The following is a 20,686-nucleotide window of genomic DNA, read 5'->3' on the forward strand; positions in this document are numbered from 1 at the left end:
GGGTGACGCCCATCATTTTAATATCCGTGCATTGCAATTTGCATTGGTCCCGACCACTAGCATAATATATATTTTTGAAGAGATTATTGTTGTGGAAAATGGGGACGATACAGCTGTAACGGTCAGGGCTTAGAACTTTGGGGAGAAAGAGAGGGAGCGTGATTTTAAATGCTGAGTAAGTGCTGGGTCCCACAAGAGTTGGCCCACCCAATTTTTTTTGGCCTCTCAGTCTTATCCTCTCTCCAACTTTTATTTGTTTGCATTCCCACCACAGCATATCGATTACAGAAAAGCTTAAAAAAAAGGGAGGGCAAGGAAAAATGATGTAAAGATGTGAGAGGGAGAGACTCTTTTCATACTCGTTTCTTTCTCTGCCGACAGAAAACACGGATAAAAAGAAGTGTGAAGACGTTGAAGCAAATCACTTGCTATATCTTTACTCTTTCCTTAGCTTGATTGGTCTGGGACTCTGGGTTTGTTTGTTTGTTTGTTTTGTCTATAGCCATGGATTTCTACAGGAATCCATCAGATTCCAGTGGGATTCCTTCGAAATATCCACCGGAGCAGGTTATTTCCCATACAAGTTCTAAGCTGGACGACTTTTTTCCCGGTGAGAATAAGGTGAGCTATGAAGTGCAGGTTTTCTTACTTAATGTGACTTTTTTGGGGGGTTTTGTCTAGTGATATTTTACAGTTCTATTTAATGAGCTATGAATTAAGTTCTTTCTTATTTTTTATGACTTTTTGGGTTTTTTTTTTTTTTGGGGTAGGAACTTTTTGGGGGTTTTGTTGGGTGATATTTTAAAGTTTTTCTTAGACTCATTGTTTTGTTCTTCTGAGATTTTCTTGATTTTCAGGTCACTGTTGCTTTCTTCTTCTTTTATCTTTTTTCTGAGCCTTGCATGTGAGTTTTAAAAGATTTTAGAGCGAGATTCTCGATTACTTCTTAGGTTTTCCGTTTCTTTTTTTATTTTTTGTGATGAGTGGCCGTATAAATCTGTATTTTTCAAAAAGTACGGGCGACACCATAGGATGATCCAAACCGTCCATTTGGATCGCCAAAAAGTAAATAGGGGGTGCCCCAAAAATCACTTCCATAGGATCATCCTAACCCGGCCCTCTGATCTCTTGGATCATCTTGTGATGTTGTACCGTGCTTTTTGAAAAATATGGGTTTATACAGGCCACGGGTCATATAAAATTTCAAATTAAAATTAGTCTTCCTGAGTGTATATGGTGTAAGCCTTATAGTCTATTTTTCAAAGAAGTATTGTACGACTTTCATAACATTTATGGGTTTTGAATTCAGGAAAGTGATGTTGGGCTTGAAGAATGGCTATCCGTCTTCTTGGAGGACTGCTTTTCTAGCAATGGAACGAGTTATACTTCAGAAGGCAATACAAACGCAACAACAGCAACACATCTCCATAATCCACACAATAAAGGTTATGTCCATTCAGAAAACAAGCAAAAGCTTTCTCTACATGAGATTGTAGTGCCGGGCAAGCTTAGAACCAAGAGAAAAAGAGCAACAATCACTAACCCTACACTTTTAATTGGTGGGCCACACAATCACGTGGAGGAGCAAACCCTGCACCTGAGCACCTCGGACCCACCTCTACTCCACCAAGCCTATTGGCTTGCCGACAGTGAGCTCATTGTCCCAGAGAAGAAAGAAAAAGAAGAAGAGAAAAGGAGTAGTATATGCTTGGAGGGGAGTACTGTTAGGAGGTGCAGTCATTGTTTGGCACAAAGGACCCCACAATGGAGAGCTGGGCCCATGGGGCCAAAGACACTTTGCAATGCATGTGGTGTGAGGTTCAAGTCGGGTAGGCTCCTACCCGAGTATAGGCCCGCTAAGAGCCCTACTTTTGAGAGCTTTAAGCACTCCAATTCTCATAAGAAAGTGATGGAGATGAGGATGGCAATGTAATCATAGAAGGGAAACTTCAATCGAAGTTTCCTTCTCTGTTTTCATTTGGAGGGCTGTTAGCAAAACAGGAATCCCTTTGTTTTGTCCACTAACATGGGTTCATATTGGCATGACACGTAGCCAATAAGACAAGAAAAGTCCGCCAATCAGTGAAGTCTGGTCTCCACCAGTGACCAAAGTACCCTATAATACAAAGCAATCCCCAGTCATTGCCGGAGGCGGATATTGTATTTGAGGGAAAAGTCAACCCTTTTAAATGGTAGTTTGGTCATTTGCAGGATCGTCTAAAAACTCAGTGGGTGGAGCCTCGTATTGAAAGTATTTTCATTTCATTTTCTTGTTTATCTACATCATGGTTTCAAATTTTGGTTTCGGAATGCGTTTCAGTCCTCATCGAAGCCCAAGTTTCGGCCAAAATAAAGTACCGTTTCGGGTATTCCCGATTTCGGTGTCAATGCTAACCGAAATCCGGTCAAAATTTAAAACCATGCTCTACATATACTTTGAAACGTTTCATTGTGGAAGTTAATACCATTTCTTTTTCTTCTTATGATGCAAGGTGACACTTAACACACTACTCAACAGTCCCCTCAAGCTGGAGTGTATATGCTATGGAACTCATACACACATCCAACTTGGTATAACACTCCTAGCTGATGTGGTAAATATATAATGAAAAGCATAAAAAAGACAACGGCCAGCATGAACAACATCGAGATCAACGACCATAAAAAAAAAAGCAGCTCCCCCTGAAGTAGCACAACAATGCGAGTGATCAAACAAGGCTTCCTCCTGAATGAGAGCACGACGAATAGATCCACATACCAATGAGCAATGGAGGAGCCATAGCAAGAACCAACAAAGGTCCAGCATGCAAAATAGGCACACCAAGGGCACGTGGATGAGGCGCTGCGAAGTACCACGAGCAAGTGCATCAGCTAAGCAGCACCACGCCAATAAAAGATAACCACCGATGCGGAAACCATCGGGGACAAGTTCGACGGGGAAACTGTTGCCTGAAGATAAAAAGAGAAAGAAGATAACCAATCAACGATGGGGAAACCATTGTCTGGTGACAAGTTCGACGGCATGAACATCGTCGCCTGAAGTGAGGTCGACGGGGAAACCGCCTCCTATAAAAGAGCCGACCAACGATGGGAAAACCATTGCCCGGAAAGAAAGTCGACGGAAAAATCGTCGCCTGTAAAAGAGCCGACCAACGATGTGGAAGCCATTGCCCGGAGAGATAAGGAGTGAAGCTAAGAAAAGAATGCGTAAAACCTACGCCAAGAACTTCGAGAAGAAACAACGAAAGAAGATAAGGCATACAGCCAGAAAAGAATGCGTAAAACCTACGCCGAGAACATAGAACGAGACTCCATGAGCCCGTAGATGACAAGACAATGAAACAAGATAACACTCCCTCAAGAAGACAACCCAAGACAACACCACCGAAAAGAGAGGCAGCCCAAGAACTACATGACAACATAAGAAAAAAGAACAACCCTCCCCCTCAAGAAAAGACGACAAAGAACAACAAGATAACACTCCCTCTCAAGTTGAAGGTCGAATACCTTCAACTTGCAACGAAACGAAGACAAACAATGCATTAAAGCTCTCTCGGACATTTTATCGAACATTTGGTGTGCGCCTTGAAGAAGAAGACAAATAAGACTTCACACATCTTTTAGACATTTCATCGAACACTTAGTGGGCCACCTTTGTCATCACACAAAGGATATAAAAGACAATGGAAAGAAAGAGATACAAGAAGACAACAACAAGACAAGCACAGAAGAACACACGCCATCCATATCCATTGAACTATGGAGAAGTGTTAGCCCAAGGGTTCCCATGGGTAAACCAATCACCATGTTTTGATGATTAATAAACACAAAGTGATTAGTCTTTTATGGACTAATGAGTTTCCTTGAGTGTTGTGCTATAGGCAAGTCATTCATAGGTCAATTCGTACAAGCACACCACCATCATGGCCAAAAGGTTGAGGATGAATAATTCAGCTATCAAAGGAGCTAGAACAAACATGATTCATCATTCCTTGGAGGTATAACCAATGAGGAGCTCTATCTCAACCATCCCAAGCATTTGAAGAATCAAAGGAAGATCAATGAAGGCCAAAGTTGAGGATCAACATGCTTAAAGGACAAAGAAGCTTGAACACATTGGTGACATCATCCCAAAAGAGAAGACCTTGAATAATGGAAGATATCAAGCAATCAAGCTCAAGATGAAGATCCCAAAGAAAAGCCATGGATTGAATGGAAGATCAAGCAATGGCTAGCACAAGAGTCATTCAAGAGAGCCTTTAAAATGGTAGAATGTATTCCTCTCTCTCTCTTGGATTTATTCTTGATCAAGGCACTCATAAAATTACATTAGGCACACTTAAAAAATGCACCAAAATGTTTTTAAAAGCACCAAAAACCAAGTAGCCCCAAAGCCCAAGTGCTAAGTTAAGTTTTAAAATGGATAAACATTAAATTAGCACTTGAAAAATGGATCCAACACATAAATCCTATCATAACAGGTCCAAAAAATTTTAAATATTTTTGAAAATATTTTTAACAGAAAGATCTCATCGTTTCCATTCAAATCGAGTTCAAGAACGTCAAAATTCGATAAGAAACGAAGGAGATATGAATTTTACAAGTCGGAAGTTGAAAACTGAAATCCAGGTGCGGACCTCCGTGAGATCCCACGGAGCTCCGTGCACCAAAATCCGTGGAGGTCGCTGGGACATAAAAATATAGCCGTTGGAGTTCTAAAAGTTGCACAGAATTACTATTTTGCCCCTGTAACGGCTAGTTTTAATTTTTGATATATATAAGTTTAAACTTACATTTTAACTCAAGAGAAAGGTTTTCCAACATATCTAAGGCCTATACAAACACTTGTAAACCTACTTTACCTTGAACGTCTCTTTCCACCTCATTTGTGCCTTGATCTTGATTAAACTCTTTTGAGAGTGGATTAAGTTTTACTTGTAATCTTCTTTGAGAGAATTTTTGTGTGAGCTTCAACTTGTAATCAAGCCTACATAGAGGCTATATATTCTTCTTATTTTTTCAAGATTGTAAAGAGGGTCCTCGATTCGTCCGCTATGAAAGGTGAATCAAGGTTATAAAGAGGGTCTTCGATTCGGCCCGCTAAGAAAGGTGAATCAAGCTTTGTAAGAGGGTTCTTTGATCCGGCTCGTTAAGAAAGGAGGATCATATAGTGGAAGCGCCAAGAAGGCCTTGGTAGAGTGGACGTAGGGCTAAGTGCTGAACCAGTATAAAAATCATTGTGTTCATCTTCTTGACTCTTTCTCACTCTCTCCTTCACACTTGATTGGTATGCTCTTTACTTTGCCTATTTTCTTTCATCTTTAAATTAACAAAAGGTAGTTGCATTTACATTTGCAAATTAACAAGGGATCCTAAAACAACTTAACTTGAAAATCTTTTTGTGTAGATTGACTTGCACCTTGTGCCATTTGTGCCAAACTTGCAATCTTGATTTAAAATCTATGTTAGTCGACCTAAAAGGAGAAAATTTTTATAAACCCAATTCACCCCCCTCTTGGGTTGCCTATTGGAATTTTAAGAAGACAAGAAGTAACAGATGCGTGCTGACCTACTGTAGTTGTATTTCGTTGTGGGTCCTACTGACAAATGGCTCAGTATGCAGTCGTCACTTTGTCCATATTGGATGGGCCATGCTCAAAGTGCGACAATATGATATCCTAATTGTGCATATGCTTGGTATAAAATCGCTTATGGGTGTGTGTGCGTGTGCGAGCTTGTGGCGTGAGATGCGTGGGCGTGTTGGCCTCCTTGGAGGCAAGAAATCAGAAACTCAATTCAACTGGTTGATGATCGAAACGTTTTCCACCCTTGAGATTGGATTTCAGGCTAGTGAGAAGAAGAGGGGAACGACACTTCTTCCTTGGGCTCTTTTGCCTTTACACAGATGGAAATGGCTTTTTACAGTACTATTGGGGGTAAAATCGGCACTAGCCGTTGATGAACAACACGTGGCACTTGACTAATCAGAAACCGACTTACGGGATACGGGAATGAAATATTATCCTCCCCTCATAAATAGCAATATTGATAATTGGCAAACCGCCTAACAAAGAGGCAATATGCCCTAAGGCAGTGGCTTTCCCAGTAGAAGAGTTCCATCGTAGTAACTTGCTTGTTAAGGGACATAGGATATCTATTAAAAATAGATATAAACCTATCCCCTGGGGAAGTCGACCAATTAGGAAAGTCTCCTAAAACAGTAAGATTCTAACTATTATGGACTATTCTCTATAAAAAGGGATCCTTACTTCATAATGGAACTACGTTAGACTTGATCCCTAAAAAAGGGGTACGTAGGCAGCTTGGGAAGACCAAGCTCAGTCTCAATCCTTCTCCATCAAATGTCGGTAATACTTCTGAACTCCATCTTCTTCCCTTCAATTTACCTGTGATTCTGATTTCTAGCTAAATATTGTAATATCATAACTCTGGTACTCTTAATACCTTTCTGTGAGTGCAAGCTGCTTACAGGAACAACTCTATCACCACTAGATCACATAGATCGGATTTCAGCATCATCAGATTGGCGCCATCCGTGGGACCGCCATGAAAAATTCGAGATCAAAAACCTCGAAATCAGTCGCCAACCCACAAGGCGAAGGAGTAATGACCAGGAGTCAAGTACAGGCTATAATCCCCGAGAATCAAGTTCCGGAAGAAACGCCTAACAACGAAGATATCACTTCAGTCACTATGACCATGTTCAACCAACTTGCGTCACAAGTTGGTGATGTTTCTACTGCCCTTCAAGAAATATTAAGGCGTCTGTCACCCCCTCCACCAATGGCTCAGAACGTCAATGTTTCCCCATTAATTGCAGAGGTGAGAGACCTGAGGAACTCACCCTTAGAAGAAGAGCAAGATGAATCGCCCGAGGGCAGAAACCCTCGTAGTCGAAGGCCAATAAATCACCGACCTTCTACTTCAGTTACTAGCCTCAGACTTAATTATGGGAACGGGAAAGCGAACGACAGACGGGCACCAGAATTGACCTTTAGGCTTATTCCGACCAAAAACAACGTTCTCCAAAGGACCAACAACATAGGAAACCCGAACCACGCACAAGACAACCCGCATCATAATTTGAGAAACGGAATCCATGTGCTTGACTCGGGACTCTTCGCCGAACTTCAACGACAAGTCAGGGAGACGCAACGTCACAATAAGAAACCTTATGAGCAGGATCTCCTGACTGAATGGGAGAATGAGGTACAATCACCATTCGTAGAAGTTATAGCATAGGCCCAATTAATGCCAAATTTCAACTCACCGAGGTTTGATCTCTACGATGGTACGTCAGATCCATTGGAATACCTACAGGCCTACCGGAGAGCGATGGAATTCAAAGGCGCTAATGACACAGTCATGTGTCGCGCATTTTCTTCATATTTGAAAAGATGAGCGAATAGTTGGTACAGCCGCCTTAAACCTAACTCCATATCTTCTTTTCGAGAGTTAGGTAGGGAATTTGTAACGTACTTCGCCAATAGTCGGCCACAGAAAAAATCCGCCGACGCGCTCCTCGCTTTCCACCAAGGAAAGGATGAATCCTTACGATCTACTATAGGTCGGTTCAGGGCTGAATTATCACAAATCAAGGACCTAATCATGAGATGGTTAGGGCCGCGATGAAATGGACTGTCCGCGATAGGGATCTCAAGGTAGCCCTGAATATCGGTCCTCCTCGAGACATCCAGAAGCTAATGGCGGTAGCAGACAAAATGTTAACAATGAAGAATCTTTCGTCATGGAAAGATAATTGGAGCTCGCCAAAGCTCCGAAAAAGAGGAAGGAGGAGGTTCGTTCAACCAATGGTCAGGGAAAACCTCCTCGATCCGACAATAGGTAGCCACAATCCGGTAGTCGAGCTCCCTCACAACAATTTGAAAAGTACAACTACACTCCTTTAAATATGTCTGTAGCGAATGCCCTTTACAAAATCCGAGGAAAGGAAGATCTCCAATGGCCATCAAATATGAAAGGTACCGGCCGAAAACGCAATACTAGTAAATATTGCAATTTTCACGGTGACCATCGCCACACTACAGATGATTGTTATAACCTGAAGAATGAAGTCGAAAGGCTGGTAGGACTCGGGCATGTCGATAAATACTTGTTGAACTCGAAGCATAATGGACCTTCTCATACACTAGAGATTCCAAAGACGATTAGTCCTTCAAATTAGACCCAACCGATCGCCAGGAATGATCCAAACAAACATACTTCCGAGATTAAACAACTCCCGGACATAAGGATCGACGCTCCACCTAGAATTGCAGGAAGTATCGATGTCATCGCTGGGGGATTGGCATCAGGAGGACCAACAATTTCTGGACAGAAAGCCTATGCCGCTCAAATCCATGCGGTGGAAGCCCCGACAAAAAAGTTGTGATCTGATCCTACTGATAGCGGGGAGGAAATAGTCTTTTCCGAAAAAGACTACGACGATGTTTCCCTCCCTCACGACGATGCGATCGTCGTCCGCCTCATTATTGCCAATTTCAATGTGAGTAAAGTCATGATAGACAGCGGTAGCTCTGTCAATATCCTACATTACAATGCTTTCAAAGAAATGCACTTGGGGGTTGGACAGACTTACACCGGTAGAATGGTCCATTTATGGATTTTTCGGCGGTTCAATTAGTATCGAAGGAAGGATTGACCTACCTATAACGTTAGGCACCGAGCCTCGTCAGAAAACCATCATGCAAACTTTCCTGATTATTAAGGTCCCCTCCACTTATAACGCCATTATAGGACGTCCGGCTCTAAACAAGCTTGAAGCGGTCATCTCAACACCCCATCTGAAAATCAAATTCCCTACCAAAGCAGGAGTCGGCGAGGTACAAGGAGATCAGGAACGAGCTAGGAACTGCTATGCTGATTACACTAGAGTGGTTAAAAAAGCAAAAGAAGCTTTCCAAATAGCCGGCTCCGGTCCCACGTTCGGATACCCACCAGACACATGGAGAACCGGTAGAAGAACTAACCCAGATACCGTTGTTCGGAGAAAACAATGAAAGAACGGTCCAGATTGGCTCACTCCTCACTGATAAGCTCCGAACCAACCTGGTCAATTTCTTGAAAGCTAACGCATATGTTTTTGCATGGTCTGCTTTAGATATCCCGGGTATCTCGACGGACGTTGCCGTCCACCGGCTCAGTGTCGACCCCTCTTACAAGCCCGTCAAATAAAAGAGACAAAATTTCGCTCCCGAGCGACAGAAGGCCATAAAGGAGGAGGTCGATAAACTTCTACAAGCCGGGTTCGTCCGAGAAATACATAATTCGGAATGGCTCGCCAATGTAGTAATGGTAAAAAAAGCGAGCGGGAAATGGCGGATATGCGTCGATTTTACTGACCTGAATAAGGCCTATCCGAAGGACCACTACCCCCTTCCCAGAATTGACATGTTGATAGATCCTACATCCGGCCATGAGATGCTCAGCTTTATGGATGCCTTCTCCGGATATAATTAGATACATATGTACTCCCCCGATATCCCTAAAACATCTTTTGTCACATAGCAAGGCCTATTTTGTTGCAAGGTCATGCCCTTTGGCCTAAAAAATGCGGGAGCCACGTATCAAAGGTTAGTCAATAGAATTTTCGCACTACAGATCGGTTGGAACATGGAAGTATACGTTGATGATATGCTTGTTAAAAGCTTCAAAACTATAGACCATGTCACCGACCTCCAAGAGGCTTTCACTGTATTACGGAAATACCAGATGAAGCTCAACCCCTTGAAATGTACATTTGGGGTTACATCCGGTAAGTTCATCAAATTCATGGTGAGCCAGCGAGGTATAGAGGCTAATCCTGAGAAAATACAAGCCATCCTCAATATGACGCCACCAAGAACCGTGAAAAAGGTACAATGACTCGCAGGAAGGATAGCAGCTTTGAGCCGATTCATGTCCAAATCCGCTGAGAAACGCCTCCCGTTCTTGAAGATACTGAGACATATGAAAGATTTTCAATGGGCAAATGAATGCTAGGATACATTCAACAAGCTAAAGCAATACCTCCAATCTCGTCTAGTGTTAATGAAACCGTTACCAAATGAAGAGTTATATATTTACCTAGCGGTAAGCCCTTTGGCTGTAAGTGATGTGCTTATCAGGCAAGAACAAAGGACAGAACATCCTATATATTATGTCAACCGCGTCCTCCACGACGCCGAAACCAGGTATCACAATATCGAGAAGTTTGCATTCGCGGTGGTCATTGCTGCCCGGAAATTGCGCCCATATTTTCAAGCTCACAGCATAATTGTTCTCACTGACCAACCATTGCGTAAGATCTTACAAAAGCCTGATACCTCTGGGCGACTAATCAACTGGGCGGTCGAGCTGGGCGAATTTGACATACAGGTACAACCCCGCCTTGCCATTAAGTCACAAGTACTTGCTGACTTTGTTGTGGAATGCATAGCTCCTGTAAGCCCAATGGTTCCCACATTGGCATTCCCATCTTCTTTTGATGATTCCAATACACAAGTGATTTAATATCACTAATGTATTTGATAGTCTAAGTTGTAGATCATGAGTGTGTTAAGACAAGATTGCTTGGATTGAGGCCAAGAAGCTCTCATTGGACCGCATTAGGAAGGCCAAACACATCGGAGATCCAAGACGCATGAAGACTTGAAGCATCGCAATTGAAGATCGAAGTCGTTTTAGAATGTAAAGATCCAATCTTAATTTAGATTTTAAGAGGCACAAATAAAGTAATCATACACACCATAAATGTTTAAGTGGTTGTCCTTGTGGTGTTCCAACACTTTAGAACCCTCATAACAATCCCAACCTTGTATAAAATGTGGAAGTCTTGAAGCCCAAAACAAACAGCAAAACATATTTGAAAACTAGCTAGAATTAGGCTTCTCGAAACTACGAGAATATTCTCGGAACTCCGAGAAATTCCTCGGAGCTCCGAGAAATGGTCCAGTAACATTTTTTCATCTTCTTTTTGTATTCCTGGAACTCCGAGAATTTCTCGGAACTCCAAGAAAATCTCTCGGAACTCCGAGACCACAGTAACGGGAAGAAATATATCAGTTGGGGTTTTTGCAAGAATTACCATTATGCCCCCAAACGGTCATATTTTGGATTTTCTATATATATGGGTATTCTAAAGTTCCCAACTATCAATCCTAACACTCTAAAAACCTATTGGAATATCCTAAGAGTGTATTAAGCTTGTTTATGCCTCTCATCCTCTAGAATTAGGATTTGGATCATAGGCTTCAATTTGTACATCTTCTTCAAACATTGTAAACCCTTGTGAGGGATTTTTTTGTTCTTTCTTTCTTTGCTAAACGATTGTATTCAGGCGAGTGTTCAGAGAAGCGAAGCCCTCTCTCCGTTGTGAGGATTGTCACCAAGGTTAAAGGCAATTGGAATTGTAATTGGCACCGATCTTCGCCGAAGTTAAGAAGATCAACATAGTGAAGCCATCAACGGGTTTGGTTGGTGGAGTGGAGTAGGCCTCGCGTTTTGAGGACCGAACCACTTTAAATCTCGGGTGCACTCTCTCTTATCTCTTGCTTTACATTTGCATTGCACTTAGGATTTAACTTGTATGCTTAATTGCCTTTTTGATCTCTTAAATCTTCAAAATTGGGTTAGAGTTTTCAAAAGCTTAAAACTTGTTAGGAACCTAATTTTCCTTCCTCATAAGTTGCCATTAGAATAGTACTTGGGCCTACCCTTGGAATTTCACTTGGTATCAGAGCCTTGGCTCTTAAAAGATTTTCTTTCCTTAAAATCTTTGGTAAATTTTTTTTTTAAAATTTAACAAGGGAAAGATCATAAGATCATTGGCAACTTTCTAATTGTGAAATAGCAAACATAAATGGAACCGGACTTTCGGAAGGCCCTTCCACAACTAGACCTCCTTTCTTTGATGGGTCCAACTATGGACATTGGAAGACAAGGATGCGCATCTATCTTCTCTCTATAGATGTTGAACTTTGGCATATTGTTGAAAATGGATACACTTTGCCTTCCAAACCATTTGAAGAATGGAATGTTGTAGAGAAAAGGCAAGCAAATTTAAATTAGAAAGCTATAAATTCTTTGTTTTGCTCCTTATCTACGGAGGAGTTTAATAGAGTAGCTCTTTTTGATTCCGCCAAGGTTATTTGGGACACTCTTGCCGTTACCCATGAAGGAATATCACAAGTCAAGGATTCTAAAATAAACTTGTTAAAGAGCAAGTATGAAATGTTTAGAATGGGTCAAAATGAAAGTATTTCTGAAATGTATACCCGATTTTCTAAAATAACAAATGAATTAGCTAATCTTGGTAAATCTTATCCTACTGATGAGGTTGTGGGTAAGTTGCTTAGGTCACTTCCTCCACATTGGGATCCAAAGGTCACCGCCATACAAGAATCAAAGGATCTTAAGATGCTAACTATGGAGGAGCTTGTAGGATCTCTTATCACTCATGAGATGCTCCTTACGAGCTGACAAGAGGAGAAGAAGCCAAAAGAGAAAGAAAAAGAGAGTAGATCCTTAGTACTCAAGGTGAAAGCGGACTCATCTTCCTCAAGTGAGGCGGATAGTGATGAAGAAGAAGCTTTGAGAAAATTCAAAAGCTTATGGAGAAATAAGCATAAAAGGGATAAAAAGAAGAAGAAAGAAGAAAGTGAAGTAGAAGGAGGAATAAGATGTTATAATTGTAAGAAGATGGGACATAAAAGACCGGAGTGTCCACTTCTCAAGTCATCTTCCTCGAAGTACAAGGGAAAGAAGAAAGATTGGAAGAAGAACAAGGGCCTTGTAGCAGCTTGTGATGCTTCTAGCACTTCGGGAAAAAGCTCAAGTGAAGGGGAAGCTAATAAGTATGATCTTTGCTTCATGGCACTCACCCATGAAGATGAGGTAAATTCTAACCCCTCTTGTAATTCATCAAGTAGTGATAGTGGAAACATATCTTATGATGAATTGTGCATTACCTTGCATTCTCAAATTTCAAAAAATAAAGTTATTAAAAAATCTATTTCAAAATTAGAAAATGAACTTGATGTTTTGAAAAATGAATCTTCTTCTTCCATATCTCAAGCTAAAGTAAAAATTGAAAATTTTAAACTTGAGATTGAAACCCTTAAGGGTAGTTTGGATGAGAAATCTTGCGAAATTGTTAAACTCCAAAATTTGGCAAGCTCTTCCAAATCTTATGAAGATGACTCTAATGATTTTTTAAATCAAATAACACATCTTCATAATGAAAATGAAAGGTTAAGATTATGTCTCCATGGATTCCTAAATGGTGATAAAATTATTGACATAATCTTGAAGAAGGCTAGTCATAGACCTAATCATGTATTTTATGATAGGACTAGTCTATCTAACCCTCATGTTGTATGCCATTATTGTGGAATAAATGGTCACTACCAATTCCAATGTGCATCTAAGATTAGGGATTGTGGTGGAACCAAGAAAGCTTGGGTTCCCAAAACTCCCATATGATTCTCTTCATATGTGTTTAGATTAGGGGCTTGCACTTAAAATTGAGTATCTTTTTATGGTTATTTGAAAATCCCCTCTTGTGTTGAATAAAAACTCTAAATAGGGGGAGTTCTATGTTTGTCTTTTTCCTTGAAAAATGCAGAGCTTAAAATTGTAAATTTCATCCCTTTGATTTTCTTTTACCCCATCTTTTTTATTGATGCCAAAGGGGGAAAAAATCTAGTGTAAGGAAATATATGTGTGCTTTTATTGGAAAATCTCTTATGCTTGTCATCATAAAAAAGGGGGAGATTGTAAGCCCAATGGTTCCCACATTGGCATTCCCATCTTCTTTTGATGATTCCAATACACAAGTGATTTAATATCACTAATGTATTTGATTGTCTAAGTTGTAGATCATGAGTGTGTTAAGACAAGATTGCTTGGATTGAGGCCAAGAAGCTCTCATTAGACCGCATTAGGAAGGCCAAAGGCATCGGAGATCCAAGACGCATGAAGACTTGAAGCATCGCAATTGAAGATCGAAGTCGTTCTAGAATGTAAAGATCCAATCCTAATTTAGGTTTTAAGAGGCATATATAAAGTAATCACATACACCCTAAATGTTTAAGTGGTTGTCCTTGTGGTGTTTCAACACTTTGGAACTCTCATAACAATCTCAACCTTGTATAAAATGTGGAAGTCTTGAAGCCCAAAACAAACAACAAAACATATTTGAAAACTAGCTGGAATTAGGCTTTTTGGAACTCCGAAAATATTCTCGGAGCTCCGAGAAATTGTCCAGTAACATTTTTCATCTTCTGTTTGTATTCCCGGAACTCTGAGATAAATTCTCGAAACTCCGAGACCACAGTAACGGGAAGAAATATATCCGTTGGGGTTTTTGCAAGAATTACCACTATGCCCCCAAACGGTCATATTTTGGGTTTTCTATATATATGGGTATTCTAAACTTCCCAACTATCAATCCTAACACTCTAAAAACCTATTGGAATATCCTAAGAGTATATTAAGCTTGTTTATGCCTCTCATCCTCTAGAATTAGGATTTGGATCATAGGCTTCAATTTGTATATCTTCTTCAAACATTGTAAACCCTTGTGAGGGATTTTTTTTATTCTTTCTTTCTTTGCTAAATGATTATATTTGGGCGAGTGTTCGGAGAAGCGAAGCCCTCTCTCCATGGTGAGGATCGTCGCCAAGGTTAAAGGCAATTGGAATTGTAATTGACACCGATCTTTGCCGAAGTTAAGAAGATCAACATAGTGAAGCCATCAACGGGTTTGGTTGGTGGAGTGGAGTAGGCCTCGCGTTTTGAGGACCGAACCACTTTAAATCTCGGGTGCACTCTGTGGAACTCGATCCCGAGAGGATGGTGAGCGAGGGACGCGAGATCCCCCGTCAATCCTCTGAGACCTCCACGATGTGAAGGAGAGCTCTACCAAGGAACTCTCGAAATGATGCCACTCACAGCATGGGTGGCGATACATATATGTATGAGATACCTCTTGATCCGGAGACAAAAGCCTCGAAACCAAGACGCACCTAAAATAACTCAGAGTCGCCATCCAAGGAAATGGGCCCTAGATCCCATGAAATACTCTGTTGCAACGGATAACCAGAGGTACAAAAGGTCCGTGCCTGGTGACGAATGGGGAAGATCCGAAGAGCACCCCCAATTCGCCCAAGTGCAAGCACATGGTCTCTTATGCCATTTTCAATTAACTTTGAAGAGTTTTGGGGGAATATCATGTGAAATGGGAACAATCATCCTCAAGAAAACGTCTATCTAAACATGCATGACCCGGGGATGAGCAAAGAAAGCAAACAAATCCTAACTCATCACATCTAAGAAAGCAGTGAACAACCACATGCAGAGCTATAACTAAATAGACAAAGATAGATATAATGAGATAAGGAAAGCAGTAAAGATCTATATCTAGACAGATAATCAAGATAAGACAAATGAATAAACGCAATAGCTAAGCAACCAAAGCAGTAAAGTAATCACACTAACATGCGAACCTATACGAGAGATAAGGTTAAGAAAATAACAATCAATCACATGCTTGAGGAGCAAACAAACTAGAAGCGACGCATGAGAAATCTGAGGCAAGCACACGACAAGCTAAAAGATGCAAGAAAAGAATCAGAAAATCATCAGTATGCGAGAACCAAAACTGTCAGGAAAAAGAAAATGGAACACACGATAGGCTCAGAGGGCGATTCAAAAGGAATCAAGCCCAGCAATCCTAATCTGCTGAAGATCAGACAAGTCTCGCGATCGTCATGACCTATCGTTAGGCTCAGCGAGGACAATCCCTGTGAAGGGGTCACGCTACGTCATCGCCCGTCCCAAAACTCGATAAAACGTCGGAAAACAGATGAAAACCGGAAAACCACGATCAAAATCGGAAATGGAATGAAAAGGGGGGCTCCGAGTGATCCAGCCATCACCATCCTTGCCCATTTTTGTTTTTGTTTTGACAGGTTTAAAAATATTTATTAAAAAGGTTTGAAAATATTTATTCAAAGGTTTGACTGAACTTGGGTGGACCCAAGCTACCTACGTACCCTGTGGACAAGGATCAAGCCAACGTAGTTCGGAAGGAGAAGTTTTTTGTTTTTGATATTTTTTAGATTTTTGATATTTTAGATTTTTGATATTTTATCCCTTTGATTGAAAGGGGGTTTTGGTTCAGGAGGATTCCATCCGTCGTCGCCTAAACCCGAGGGGAATGCCGAAGTGTTCCCAAAATCGATGGGATCCCAAAATGCAAAGAGTATCCCAAGGAACGTGAAGAGAGTAGTCCTAAGAAGAAGACAAGGTGGAACCCCTGAATCCTATAAGAAATGATGACCTCAGAAAGAAGGGAAAACTCCTATACCCTGTAAGAATCCCAAGAAGGGAAAGAGGATGTGAAGGCCAAAAGGGTTATTATGTAGAATAAATGGAGCTCAACCATCAGATTCTACAAAAGACATTTTGTCAGGTGAGAATTAAAATTAAGTAACAAGATTAGCACTTCCACATAATTAGGAAATTAAGCTTTGAGCAAAATTAAGATCCAACTAAGGGCTGAAAGTATTCTCTGGGAAAACCCCCAAAATGAAGAATCCAGAAAACGATAAGAGGAATGGTAAACTAAGAAGAACATGGAGGTTAACAAGGAAGTATCACGACATTACATCATCTCTTTTCTTTTGGTCATCATGCTTCAACCAACAACTTCCCTATGCGAACTAGACTAAGATTCCATGTTACTGCTCATTTCCAAAGGAAGTGCTATTCAGCTTCATTGGAAATAAATTTCCTAACACCAATGACGGCCAAATTACCATCAAAACAAAGTAGAGGAAAGGGAAACACTTGAGCTGGTTCGAACAAAACCCAAGCGATTCAATTAATGGAACTTCTTGCACAATGGACCATATTCAAGTATTGCAATTGTGATCTCACATCTATCAATCAGATCCACGATTCTAAAAAAATTGCAATTCAGACCTCACATCAAGTATTTCTACTGTTAGAAATGCCCTTTCTAGATATCAATGCATTTTCAGAAAAAAAAAACAAAATCAACAAGAAGATCAATTAAAATAGATAAAACAAATTGAGCCCAAGCTACTATGAAGTAATGAAAGTGGAATTTGATGCCATAGTAATGAGACTGAATGAAAATGGAAAATGATGAATTACCTGAGATTTCATGAGATTGAACCCCTTGTCACAAAGTCAGCTCCGAGAGACTCTCCTTTATGTTAGATCGGATGGTAGAGATGACAGGCCGTGATGGAGAAGGTGATGGCATCGATTGGATCTCACATCGGTGGTGGTGGTACTAATTGATGGTTACTATGGCAAGGCGATGACACAGGCTTCTCGGAAAGAAGGTAGAATTGAAGTGAGTTTTGTTGGTTGTAGAAGATGGGGTTTGGAGAAGAAGATGGTCGGTGGTGGTGGAGAGGGAAAAATGAAGTGGTGTGAATGGGATTTGTTGGTATTTTGAATTGATTTTGGGTTTCAAAGACACAGGGGATGAGAGATTAGAGGAGATGGGGTTTAATGGAGGAGGTTGTAGAAAGGAGGATCGGATTTAATGGGGTTTCGGCCAGATTCTGGTGAGGGTTCTCGGAGAAGATGAAATGGAATAGGGTTTAAATGGGCAGAAAATGGGTTTGGTAGATAGAGATGGGTTAGATTGGTGATGGCTTGGCTGGAAGTGAGGAAGATAAAATGGGTTTGCCGGATTCTTACTGGATTCCGGCTTGGATGATTTGGGAAGACGACCGAGATGGGTTTGAGAGTGAGATGGGTTTTGGGGGTGAAAATGAAGAAAGTGGGTTTGCAGAGATGGGGAATAGATGATGGCCGTGGATTTGGATGGTGGTTTGAGGAGAGGGTGGCGGCTAGTGGAGGTAGTGGTCGGTGGTCGGAGGTGGCACGGCGGTTGGGGGGAAATTGCAGAGGTGAGGGTGAAATGGGTTTAATGATGGTGGAGATGATGAGAACGGTGGAGATGGGGAAAAGAAGAAATGGGCTTGGGTTTCTGGTGGAAGTCTCGCCTGAGAAGGAGATCGGCTCTCTTTCTCCCTCTTTCTTCTGCTCTTTTTTTCCCTCTTCTCTCCCTCCTCTGCTGTGTATAGAAGCTAAGAAAAAGAGAGAAAAAAAAAACTCTCCTGGTTCACGAGCTCTCCTCTGGATTTTATACTCAAGATTTTTCTTAATCTAATCCCTACCCTCCATTTGCTGCCTTCTCATCTCAGCCATCCCTTTCCCTCTGCTAGCCCTAATGCCCTTTTAGAAACCCTAAAAATCTAGAAGGCACTAATCTAATCCAAGCCCTACACTTCACTTTTTAGATCCTACAGTCCATGTTTATTGCTTGCAAAGGAAGCAACACTCATTTTATCAAAATACCCCTAGGACAAGGTGATTTTACACCCTCCTACCATTAGGCGCTACTTGCCTTTTCTTCCTATCAATGGGCACCTTTTCTATGCTAGTTCACCCCCCTCTTCTGCAAAAAAGAGAGGTAGAATCAACACTACCTTGCTTTGATAGTTGCACTAACCTGTTTGTCCTTTCTTCCATTTCTTGTCCAATTCTTCTAAAATTTGTAGGGACACCCTCGGAGAGGTTAACCACGCTGGGAAAATTTGTATCAATTAGGGAGCATTTGGGGTCAACATAACTTTGGAGTTTCTTAGAATTTGGGTTCGGTTCCTCGGGTTTCGGATTTTATTCAATTTTTGAGAAATTGGGAGAAATTGGGGGTCAGGTCAAAATGGGGTGTCTACACACTCTCTCTTATCTCTTGCTTTACATTTGTATTGCACTTAGAATTTAACTTGTATGCTTAATTCCCTTTTTGATCTCTTAAATCTTCAAAATTGGGTTAGAGTTTTCAAAAGCTTAAAACTTGTTAGGAACCTAATTTTTCCTCCTCATAAGTTGCCATTAGAATAGTACTTGGGCCTACCCTTGGAATTTCAACTCCGACCAAAGACTCGGGGGGGGGGGGGGCAAGAAGAGACAAAATATGTAGAAAAGCAATTTCCATAGATGTTGTTCGTCGATGGATCGGCCAACTCAGATGGCAATGGGGCTGGATTAGTCTTGGCCGGACCCGATAGATTCCTAGTAGAATATGCCCTGAAACTCAACTTCAATGCTTCCAACAATGAGGCTGAGTATGAGGCACTCCTAGCCGGACTATCACTAGCCCTGGAATTGGAAGCCGACCGATTAAAGGCCCATAGTGATTCACAACTCATTGTTGGACATATTAATGGCCTTTATGAGGCAAAAGACCAAGGATGCTCAAATATCTAGAAAAGGTGAGGGGGGAAATCTCCCTTTTCAAAGAATTCGAGATAGTACAAATTTCTAGAACTCTTAATGCAAGGGCCGACACTCTATCAAAAATGGCCTCCTACGGCACCACCAACTGGGGAAATGTATATACTGAGATAATCTCCCATCACAGCATCGAGAAAGAGGAAATTGCCCATATCGTCCACGAGACCAGCTGGATGGACCCCATTATACAATACTTTAGAGACGGTACCTTGCCAGAAGACCGAAAAGAAGCAAGGAGAATTACTGCCAAGTCCACCCTTTACATCCTCAAGGGTGAAGCACTATATAAGCGATCATTTTTTTTCTCGCTACTAAAATGTCTCCGACTCACAAACGTCGACCTAGCGATGGCAGAAGTACATGAAGGCATATGTAGAGACCACTTGGGGGGCAAGGTGTTGGCTCATAAGATCCTTCGTTGAGGATTCTTCTGGCCGACCATACTCGAGGATGCTCAAAATTACGTCAAGAAATGAGAGCAGTGCCAAAACTTTTCATCGGTACCTAGCCAACCAGCAACCGAATACTCCCCTATCTCCAACCCAATTCCTTTTGCGATGTGGGGAATGGATCTGTTAGGCCCATTTCCACCATCAGTCGGCGGGCATACGATGCTATATGTCGCGATAGACTATTTCACCAAATGGGTAGAGGCCAAAGCAGTAAAAAAGGCCACCTCTAAGGTGACGGAAACCCTTTTCTACCATGACATCGAATGCCGATATGGGATACCAAGAATATTAGTTACCGACAATGGGCCCCAGTTTGCTAGTGAACGATTCAGAAATTTTTGCGAAAGGCTCATGATCGAAGAAAGATTTACTTCGGTTGGACATCCACAAGCAAATGGACAAGTCGAGGTAACCAACTGAATTCTCTTCAAAGTTTTAAAAAGAGAGTTGAAGACACCAAAAACATTTGGGCATCAGAGTTACCGAATGTCCTGTGGGCCTACCGAACTACCCCACAGACCGCAACAGGCGAATCTCCATTCAACCTAGCATTCGGTGTTGAGGCAATCATTCCGGTCGAGATGGCCATTCTCTCTCCAAGAGTCGAAGGCTACAATGAGCAAATGAACGACGAACTCATGAGGAGCAGTTTGGATCTCGTAGAGGAGACCAGAGAAAAAGCTCGAATCAGAGTCGCCGCATACCAGCAGAGGGTCGCTCGGTACTACAACCATCGGATGAAAGAAAGAGCTCTTAAGGAAGGAGATATGGTACTCCGACGGGCAGAGATTTCAGACCCAAGGAATGCCGGAAAACTCGCCCCCTCATGGAAAGGGCCCTATAGAGTTATAAGGATCCTACGCCCAGGA

The 20,686-nt window shown here is 41.5% G+C and overlaps 1 protein-coding gene across 1 annotated transcript; it reads left to right on the top strand.

The window, feature by feature from the left end:
* Window positions 1-253: 253 nt before the first annotated feature.
* LOC143887099 (GATA transcription factor 9-like) lies at window positions 254-2,483 on the top strand. The gene is made up of 2 exons (XM_077391211.1): window positions 254-621; window positions 1,310-2,483. Exons 1-2 carry the CDS (start codon window positions 505-507, stop codon window positions 1,931-1,933), a joined length of 741 nt encoding a protein of 246 aa, XP_077247326.1. The 5' UTR covers window positions 254-504; the 3' UTR covers window positions 1,934-2,483.
* Window positions 2,484-20,686: the final 18,203 nt, after the last annotated feature.

Source organism: Tasmannia lanceolata, unplaced genomic scaffold (genome assembly GCF_043159265.1).
Source record: "Tasmannia lanceolata isolate RefF3 unplaced genomic scaffold, GAP_Taslan_0.1 ptg000012l, whole genome shotgun sequence".
Lineage (NCBI taxonomy): Eukaryota > Viridiplantae > Streptophyta > Magnoliopsida > Canellales > Winteraceae > Tasmannia > Tasmannia lanceolata.

Coding starts and splice junctions, on each gene's coding strand:
- LOC143887099 (XM_077391211.1), top strand. CDS start 505: ATGGATTTCTACAGGAATCCATCAGATTCCAGTGGGATTCCTTCGAAA. Junction 622..1,309: donor TTTTTCCCGGTGAGAATAAG/GTGAGCTATGAA, acceptor TTTTGAATTCAG/GAAAGTGATGTTGGGCTTGA.